Source organism: Arachis ipaensis, chromosome B04 (genome assembly GCF_000816755.2).
Source record: "Arachis ipaensis cultivar K30076 chromosome B04, Araip1.1, whole genome shotgun sequence".
NCBI classification, from domain to species: Eukaryota; Viridiplantae; Streptophyta; class Magnoliopsida; order Fabales; family Fabaceae; genus Arachis; species Arachis ipaensis.
This window is the reverse complement of record NC_029788.2, coordinates 30876476-30886921: the sequence shown is the minus strand read 5'-3', so window position 1 is coordinate 30886921 and position 10446 is coordinate 30876476. Positions and strand designations below refer to the sequence as shown.

Sequence of the window (10446 nt, the reverse complement as noted above, 5' to 3'; positions counted from 1 at the left end):
TATACCACTGGTTTAGAATTTTCCTCCAAGAGAATTTTGTGCATACATATGGCAGGGCTTATACCCTTCAAGTCATCAATGGTCCATCCCAGTGCATCTTTGTAAGCTCTTAGTACAGCAAGAAGCTTCTCTTCTTCTTCTTCTTCTTCACTCAAGGTGGAGTTGATGATTACTGGGAAGTTATCCTTTTCACCAAGGAATGCATATTTAAGATGAGGAGGTAAAGGTTTCAGCTCTTGTGGTGCACCTTCTTTCTTAACTTCAGTTGGTTCCTCTGATGTTTGTACCTCTTCTACTTCTTGCTCTTGTATGTCTTGGGTTTCCTCTTGATTCACTTCATGGCTTGCTTCAAATATTTCCTCAACTAAAGAATCCACCACTTCAATCCTCATGTAACTCTCTTTCTTAGCTGGATATTGCATTTCCTTGAAGACATTTATGGTCATTTACTCATCATGTACTCTGAAGATCATCTCCCCCTTCTCCACATCAATGATTGTTCTAGCAGTGGCCAAAAAAGGTCTACCAAGAATGACCGAGTTACTCCCCTCTTCATCCATGTCCAACACTACAAAGTCGGCTGGGAATATAAAATTTTCCACTTTTACCAAGAGATTCTCCACTACTCCATTTGGTATTTTGAGGGATCTGTCAACAAGTTGTAGTGATATCCTTGTAGGTTTAACCTCTTCTATCATCAGCTTCTTCATCATGGCAAGAGGCATTAAGTTAATGCTTGCTCCCAAGTCACAAAGTGATTTATCAATGGCCATGTTCCCAATTGTGCATGGTATGAGGAAGCTGCCTGGATTCTTGAGTTTCGGTGGCAGTCCCTTTTGAATGATGGCACTATACTCTTGGGTAAGGAGTACGGTTTTTTTCTCCTGCCAGCTTCTCTTCTTGGTGATCAATTCTTTAAGAAACTTTGTATACAATGGCATTTGCTCCGAAGTTTCGGCCAATGGAATGTTGATCTCAAGTTTCTTGAAGATTTCCAAGAATTTTGGGAATTGTTGGTCTCTTATTCTTTTGTGTAACCTTGTTGGGTAAGGGAGCTTGGGTGCATAAGATTTCACCCCTTCATTTCTTTCCTCTTGCTGTGGCTTCACAATTTTCTTGTTGTTGGCATTGTTGTTTTGGGTTGGCAACTTGCTTAGTGGCTCCACAACTTCTTTGCTCTTTTTGGATGTTGATGCCTTTTCATCCTCCTTCTTGTTTATTGTATCTTCCACTTCATGTCCTATTGCTTCTTTGTTGACTTCTCTTCCAACTACCTTGCCACTTCTCAACTGCACAGCTTTACATTCTTCCCTTGGGTTGGGGATTGTATCACTTGGGAGCACATTAGTTGGTCGTTCAGCTTGTTTGGATAATTGTTCCACTTGTCGCTCAAGGTTCCTCATGGTGGCTTCATATCTCTCTTGTCCTTTGAGCAAAGTTTGAGTGGTCTGAGCAATTGATTGTGTGCTTTGGGAAAGGTTTTGTAGGGCTACTTCAAGACTTGAGATCCTAGTTTCATGATGGTCAATTGGTGGTATGATAAGGTGTGATTGTTGTTGCTGGAAGTTACTTGGGAAGATGGGGTGATAGCTTTATGAGTTGGATGTTGGTGCGGGGAAGGTATTTTGGTGAGTTTGTGGGTTATTGTGAGGTGGTTGGTATGTATTTTGTGGTTTCTTGTATTGGTTAGTGTTGTTAGAAGAGTGATTTTGGTTGTTTTCATTGCGGGCATGGTTGGAGTTGTTGTTCTTTTGCCAATGATTTTGATTCTCGCTCCACTTCAGGTTGGGGTGATTCTTCCAAGATGAGTTGTATGTGTCACCATGGAATTCATTCTGAGAAGAATTTGAAGGATTCTGCATGTATTGAACTTGTTCCTATTGTTGTTCAGCATTGCCTACTTCACCTTGGCCCCACTCAACTGAAGGTTGACTTGTTGTGCTCACTGAGGCTAGTTGGAGACCATCTATTCTCTTAGCCATCATTTCTATTTGCTGTTGAATTTGTTGGTGCATCAGTTTATTCTGTGCCAATACAGTATCAACACCTTCAAGCTCCATCACACCTTTCTTTGGGGTTGAGTTATGATGCCTCTCTGATGAGTAGTAGTATTGATTGTTTGCAACAATCTCAATGAGTCTTGAGCCCTTCAGTAGTCTTTATCATGTTGAGTGATCCCCCTGATTAGTAGTCTAATCCCTTCCTTGCTTCTAAAGTCAAGCCTTCATAGAAGTTTTGAAGTTTGACTCAGTCACTAAACATGTATGGTGGACATCTTCTCATTAATGCCTTGTATCTTTCCCAGGCTTCATACAATGACTCTCCTTCCATTTGCCTGAAAGTCTGAACCTCTGTTTTCAACTTGATGATTCTCTGAGGTGGATAAAATTTGGCTAAAAACTTGCTCACAAGATCATTCCAATTGTTGATGCTTTCTTTAGGAAATGTCTCTAACCACTGAGTTACTTTATCCCTCAAAGAGAATGGAAATAACAACAACTTGTAGATGTCTGGATGCACTCCATTTGTCTTAACCGTATCACATATCCTCAGAAAAATAGACAAGTGTTGATTAGGATCTTCAAGAGGCCCTCTTCCATAGGAGCAATTATTTTGTACCAATGTGATGAGTTGGGGTTTCAACTCAAAGTTGTTGGCATGAACATTTGGGGTGACTACACTGCTTCCATAATGCCTTGGATCAGGGATGGTGTATGAGGCCAGCACCCTTCTAGGTGGTCCATTGTTGTTAGCAATTCCCTCAGGAGGGTTATGCAAATTACCCTCCATGACTTGATCTTCTCCTTCTGAATCCTCTTCACCAATTACCCCTTTTTCTCTTGTTTCTCTTCTTAACCTTCGGAGGGTTCTCTCATCCTCAGGATCAAAAGAAGTAGATACTCCTCTCTTTGCCTCTGACATACAACACACACAAACCAACAACACAAGTAAGGCACTCTTTTGCTAGAGTGAAGTTAAAGTTAGTGAAATAAAATATCAAACAGTTAGTGGGCCTTAACAAAGAAAAAAATGCTTAATCTAAACTACCATTTACTTAATCATTGTTAAACTTTTCCAATCTCCGGCAACGGTGCCAAAAACTTGATACGCGAAAATTAGAATTCACGTATAACCGGCAAGTATACCGGATCGTATCAAGTAGTAAAACTCACCGGAGTGAGGTCGATCCCACGGAGATTGGTGGATTAAGCAACTTTAGTTAAATGGTATTCTAGTTAAGCGGATATTGTTTTGATTCATGAGATTTGAACACTTGAAAGAAATTGCAAAGAATTAAATGACAGAAAATTTAACGAGCTAAAGTCATGAAGGAAAATTAAATGACTAAAAGTAAATGACAGAAACTTAGATTGCAATAAACTTGAATGACATTTAAGATAAATTGCAAGGAAGTAGAGTGCATGAATATAAAGTGTAGAAATTTAATTGCGAATAAATTTAGAGCAGAATGTAAATGGCAGAATGATAAATTGCAAGAATGTAGAAGGGAATTGGGTAGTGGGTATTCGAAATGACTAAAGAGCAAAGGAAATGAGAATTAATGATGGAAAGATCATTAGGAATCAGATATGTGAATTCTCATGAATTGATGTTACTCAATCCCTTCTCAATCATGGATATAGATCCATGGCGGATTGTGAATAATTGAATTCCAATCTCTTGGTAACTCAATTTCTCATCAACACAATCAATTGCCACTCTCGTGATCTAATTGTTCATGAGAAGAGATGAAGCTCATTAACTAATCCTTCAAGCCACACAATTCCCAGGATCTCAACCAAGGGTGGTTACATCTCACATACCAACCCAAAGTGTATTAATCAAGGAAATTATGAAAAGATAAACTCTAAACTGAATTAGGTGACTCATTTCTCAAGTTCATCACACAATTCGTATAGATTCAACCCCTCTCTCGATGCTGATTGAATCTTTGAAGAACAAGAGTTTCCTCTTGGATGAACCACTTGAATTGAGAAGGAAGAGAAGAGTTATCAACTCATTCAAATACACAGAGCTCCTCCCCCTAATGAAAATGGGGTTAGTGAATCATAGCTCTAAATTCCACAACAAATGCAAAAATAGACATTAAATTGAGAGTAGTGAAGTATCAAGAAGAAGAAGAAATATTCCTTTAAAACTGAAATTCAAAGTTGTAAGAAAAACAAAATAGAAGACGGGTGAGATGTAGTAAAAATAAAATTGCTAGTGTAATCGTAAAAATATCTAAGTGTAAAAAAAAAGTCCTTTTAAAGTACAAACTCCTTCTCTATTTATACTAGTCCTAAGAGCTATTTAGAGATTCATCAATTGGGTTAGCAATTTGGACTTTGTCCTTGTTGATTTGGCTGGCTCATTAGAGGAATTGTTGGCCTTTGAAGAAAGCAGAGAAAAGCAGAGCTCATTCACCTCAATTCTGGCCCAGTGGGTGTTACTGGCAAACACGCTAGTTCAGAGCACGTTGGCAACGTGCCAATGCATTTCCTGGGCTGGGGGCTTGGTGCTTGGGCGTTGTTGCCCAAGTTGTTGCCAAACACTTGGCTCATTCTTCCTTCTTAGACTCAACTTTTGATGCTTAAAGTTGCCTATGGTTTGAGCTTTAATCTTCTGCTTTAATATAGACTATTATACATGGTTGGAAAGCTATGAATGTCAGCTTTCCAACGCAACTGGAAGCACCTCAATTGAATTTTTGTAGCTCAAGTTATGCTCTATTGAAGAGGGTAAGGTCAGCCTGCCAAAATCGTAGGCGTTTTTGGTGAACACGCCCTTGTTTCCAGCGTTGCCAACGTTCTCAGATTCTGAAGCTCTAAATGAAGCCAGCTTTTGAAGCTTCAAATGAATACCAATCTCATACTATGATATATGGTTAGAAAGTTCTTGATGTCTACTTTTTAATGCCACTAGAATCACCTCCTTTTGAGCTTTGTAGCTTAAGTTATGCATCTTTGAAGGAGGCAAGGTCAGGCTGCCATGGTTAGGGCTCTTCACTTTTCTTGCTTGATGGTTCTTGAACTTTGAGCTTCAGTCCTTTGCTTCAATATGGACTATTATATATCATTGGAAAGCTCAGAATGTCTTCTTTCCAATGCACTTGGGATCATCTCAATTGGATCTTCCTAGCTCAAGTTATGCTCCATTGAAGAGGGTAAGGTTAAGCTGCCAACTTTGCTGGAGTTGTTGGTGAACATGCACCCTTTCTTCCAAGTTGGCAACGCCCAAGATCACTTTCCAGGGTCTCCAGGGCTGCCTTGTATTGTTGAGCGTTGTTGCTGGCATTGTTGATGCACACGCCAGTTCATCCTCAAGGCAACAACGTCCTCGAGCTCTCCCTTGGCCCAAAATCTTGATTGCCTGCGTTGTTGTGGGCGTTGCTAAGAAACACGCCCTTGTTACCAAAGGTGGATAACGTGCTCGAGCTCTTGGTTGGCCCAAAATCTTTCTCCTGGCGTTGTTGCTGGCGTTGCCTTCAAACACGCCCTTGTTACCAAAGGTGGACAACGTGCTCGAGGCTAGAGGTTGCCCTCCAAGGTTGCTTGCTGCGTTGTTGTGGGCGTTGCTAAGGAACACGCCCCTGTTACTAAAGATGGACAACGTGCTCGAGCTCTCCTTGGCTTAGCATTGTTGTGGGCGTTGCTAAGGAACACACCCTTGTTACCAAATGTGGACAACGTGCTCGAGATCTCCTTGGCCTAGCGTTGGATTGTTGGCGTTCCCCTCAAACACGCCATTGTAAATTCAAGTTGGCAACTTGCTTGAGGATTCAAATTCACCTTCCAGAGCTACTTGGCGTTATTGCCAAACACTCAAGTGATAATGTACGTTGGCAACGCCCAAGTCTCTTCCTCCTTGCCAAGCTTGCTATGTCCCCAATCTTTCTTGCTCCAATTCTTGCTCCATTGCCTTCTTGCTTCATTACCTATCATTAACCCAAGAAATTGTCTCAAAGTATTGCCATTCCATGCAATCAATTTCAAGAGATTCATTCATACTCATTCATTTGTAAACTTCATGAATTTGCATGAATTATGCCAAATTTCAACTAGTTCTTGGTATATGAATGCATGGAGATATAACCCATCAAAATGCTTGTTTATTTCAAAGATAATGAATGAAACTAAGCTAAAACTAACTAAACTAACTAACTAATATACCAAATATGCGAATGCATCACCGGCTGCGAGCTGCATCATACCTGGCATGTTGGGGGCACTGTTCCGCCCCAACCCGCCAAGCAACCCTTGTACGCGTCTGAGCGGCCAACTCGACTGGACCAACAGGGAATACGCTTTCCCCTCCTCATGATGTGGAACCTAGACAGCTAGCAGAAGCTTCCAGAAAGGTGGGGCTGACTACAAGGGGCCCACCCAAGTACGGACTATAAGAGGAAATGGGAAGAGGTACGTCACCTACCTTAACCCTAATAGCCGCCTTTGTACGAACCTTGACTTGAGTTTTGGAGTCCTTGCAGGTGCTCCCACCACATCGTCACCTGGCGAATCTCGACCAGCGACCTTCTCCAACTCCTCGACCCGCATCCAGGTCCTAACCCTCTCAAGCCTCTGCCCCATCAAGCGAACCAGCCTAGACTGTTGGACCACTGAGAACCCGAGTAGGTGAACAGGTTCCAATGAATTAAAATCAAATTCATTAGTTGTAATTCTTTTAGTCTCTTATTTTTTTCATGATTTATTGGAGTAGTGAAACTATCAATAAGTGTTAAAAATGATTCGATTTTTTAAAGATGAACAAAAATTTATAATTGCTTGGAACTTAAAAGATTGAAACATTTAAGGGATAAGTACGATTTTGGTCCCTAACGTAGAGACCGAAAATTTATTTCGTCCCCAGCCTTTTTTTCGCAACAAAATGGTCCCTAAGGTTTCAATTTTTTCAAAATTGTCCTTCAGACGAAAATACCCCTCCCCCTTCTTCCCTAAAATCAACCAAACGCAGAAGCTGAAGAACAGAAGCGCAGAAGCAGAACAGAAGCAGAACAACAATGGAATCAACCAATGAAACAACAACAACAATAACCATAAGCAAAGAACAACAATGAAATCAAATGAACAACAACAACAAAAGCAGCTACAAGCAGAAGAACAACAACAAAAAAAACAAGAACCCATAACTCAACCCAGAACCCACAACACATCATCATCATCAAAACTCAACCCAGAACTCAGAAAAACACCCAGAACTTAGAACTCAGCAAAAATAATGGATAATGGAACCAGAAGAACAACTAAAAAAGAATAGAAACTAGAAAAATTGATAATCAAAAACAGAAGTAGCAGAACCAAAAGAAACTAGAAACCGGCGAAGAGCAGTGACGACCGGCGACCGAGCGAGGAGGAGGAGCGGAAATGGCGAGCAGCGCGACGTCCACCCTCACGGATCTGCTGCCGTCGACATCAAGCCAGGAAGAGGAGCAGCGGCGAGATCTGGCAGTGAGATCCAGCGAAGAGGACGAGGACCGAACGATGAGGAGTTTTTTATTAAGGGTAATTTGGTAATAAAATTAAAAAATTTAGTAAAAAAAATGATTTTAAAACAAACTGAAACCTTAGGGACCATTTTGTAGCGAAAAAAAGGCTAGGGACGAAATAAATTTTCGGTCTCTACGGTAGGGACCAAAATCGTACTTATCCCAACATTTAATATAATAACATCAATATTTATTGAATATCATAATTTTTTGCTTAAAATTTTCAATTCAAAAACTAAAAAAAAAGCATAAAATAACATTAAATTAAATTGATAAAAAATTAAGCAATTAACCAAAGTCCATTAGGTAATTTACCAGTGAATGACTAATCACTTTGGTTGAAAACGGAATGATTTGGGAGAGACCTTGAAATTGGAGTGTCTCATATTGAAATCTTAAAAGTTGTTGGCCAAAAAATATTAAAATAATAATAAAGTGAATGAAATATATAAGTGTCGAACTCATATGATTGAGTTTGTAGTTAAATGTTTCTAACCAAATAAACTAATTACTATCAAAGCATAGTTATATCTCCTTTGATTGTAAAATATTAGGGACCATGGCCCCATTACCGATGCAAAGTTCCGCCCCTGATCACCACCATCTTCAAATCCCTAAAACCATCCTGATAAAGAAAAAAAAATAAAAAAGCCATAAATTAAAATATAAAAAGATTTATTGAAATTAAAAATAAAAAGATAGGTTAAAATTGAATACAAAAGAATCATTCTATTTTCTAGCTAATTTTTTTATACAACAAGAAAAAAAAATTTTCTGAACCTAACTTATATACACCATAGTTTGAGAATTGAATTAAAGGGACTCACTCATTCTTTTACCCATTTTTCTGATACAACAAGAGAGAGATTCACTCAACCTCACTTGTCCATACTATGATTTCATCATTAAACCAAAAAGTGTTTTGGCGCTCCTCTAATCATTCTATATGACGACTACAATAGTTTAGGCGGTATTTATAATATTTTATTATGTTAAAACAAAGAAAACCCTAAACTCACAATTATAAAGTCAAATTTAATAACTAAATAAACAAAATCAAAATATATCAAATTAAATTAAATATTTTAAAACATAAACTAATAACTTTTAAATAATACTTGAACTCTTCATATAATGAATTTTTGAATCACGTATCATTCTCCTCCTTTTCAAAAAAAGATTCATCCTCAAATCTTGTAGTTAGAAAAATAGTGTATGAAAAAATAAATACAAAAAATATCATTTCTATTTTTTGTTTTTTTTACATGGTATACTTTTTATTTTTTTTAAATAATGAAATCAACAAAAATGACAAAATAATAATGAAACACAAACAAAAAAGATAAAGATAACAAGAACATAAAGAAGGATATGAGACACTCGAATTCTTTTTTTTTGGGACCCAAGAATATCAAATGATAAAGAAAAAAAAGGATAAACAAAAAGACATGAATTGAAATAGAAAAGGATGAATTGAAATTGAAAATAGAAAATTGAAAACAAAAGATAGGTTGAAATTAAATACAGAGAGAATCACTCTACTTTCTATCCAATTTTTTAATGCAATAAGAAATTGACTCCTCAACCTAACTTTTTCACATCATAGTTTGAGAATTAAATCGAAGGGATTCACTCAACCTTCTATCCAATTTTCTGATGCAACAAGAGAGGGACTCAGTCAACTTCACTAGTCCATACCATAGTTTCATCACGAAACTAAAAGCATTTTGGCATTCTTCTAATCACTCTATACGACGACTACAGTAGTTTAGGAGGTATTTATAACCTCTTATTAGGCTAAAACAAAGAAAATGCTAAGTCAAAAAATATAAAGCCCAATTTAAAAACTAAATAAACAAAATCAAAATACATCAAACTAAACTGAACATTCTAAAAATATAAACTAATAACTTCTAAATAATACTTGAACTCTTCAAATCACAAATATTTGAAACACGTATCATTTTTCTCCTCTTCAAAAAAGATTCATCCTCAAATCTTATAGTTAGAAAAATAATATATGAACAGAACAAATAAAACAAAGATAATTTCTATTTTTTCTTTTTTTTTTGTTTTTTTTCTTTTTTCATTGTATATTTTTTATTTATTTATTTTTAATAATAAAATCAACAAGAACGACAAAAACAATAATGAAACATAAACAAGAAAGACAAAGATGACAAGAATATAAAGAAAAACGCGAAAAATATTGAAACTTTTTTTTATCTAAGAAGACCAAATGATAAAGAAAAAAAGGATAAACAAAAAAACATGAATTGAAATAGAAAAAATGAATTAAAATTGAAAATAAAAAATTAAAAACAAAAGGATATGATGAAATTGAATACAAAGAGAATCACTCTATTTTCTATCTAATTTTTTGATACAACAAGAAAAGGACTCTTTAACTTAACTTGTCCATAGCATAGTTTGTTAATTGAATCAAAGGAACTCACTCAACCTTCTATCTAATTTTTCGATGCAACAAGCCTCACTTGTCTACACCATGGTTTTTTTACGAAACTAAAAAGTACTTTGGCACTTCTCTAATCATCACTCTATATGATGACTACAATAATTTAGGAGATATTTATAATCTCTTATTAGGTTAAACCAAAGAAAATCCTAAGCCCACAAATATAAAACCCAATTTAGTAACTAAATAAACAAAATCAAAATATATCAAATTAAATTGAACATTCTAAAAATATAAACTAATAACTTTTAAATAATACTTGAACTCTTCATAATTCATATCATGAATATTTAAATTATGTATCGTTCTCATCCTTTTCAAAAAATATTTGTCCTCGATATATCAAATCATTCTAAAAATATAAACTAATAACTTTTAAATAATACTTGAACTCTTCATAATTCATATCATGAATATTTAAATTATGTAAATTATGTATCCTTTTCAAAAAATATTTGTCCTC

At 36.5% G+C, this 10446-nt stretch overlaps 1 protein-coding gene and 1 long non-coding RNA gene across 2 annotated transcripts in view; one reads left to right on the top strand and one right to left on the bottom strand.

Annotated features, from left to right (window-relative positions):
• On the bottom strand, window positions 447–1403 carry LOC107636255. The gene has a single exon (XM_016339777.1). The coding sequence runs from the start codon at window positions 1401–1403 to the stop codon at window positions 447–449; it is 957 nt and encodes a 318-aa protein (XP_016195263.1).
• The window catches only part of LOC110270593, a 13133-nt gene continuing 9392 nt past the window's right edge, over window positions 6706–10446 (top strand). The window contains exon 1 of the long non-coding RNA XR_002360233.1: window positions 6706–6716. This is a non-coding gene — a long non-coding RNA (uncharacterized LOC110270593). The remainder of the gene's footprint in view (window positions 6717–10446) is intronic.

Bases quoted from the DNA above. Each gene is read 5' to 3' on its own strand.
- LOC107636255 (XM_016339777.1), bottom strand. From the start codon at position 1,403: ATGAGGAACCTTGAGCGACAAGTGGAACAATTATCCAAACAAGCTGAA.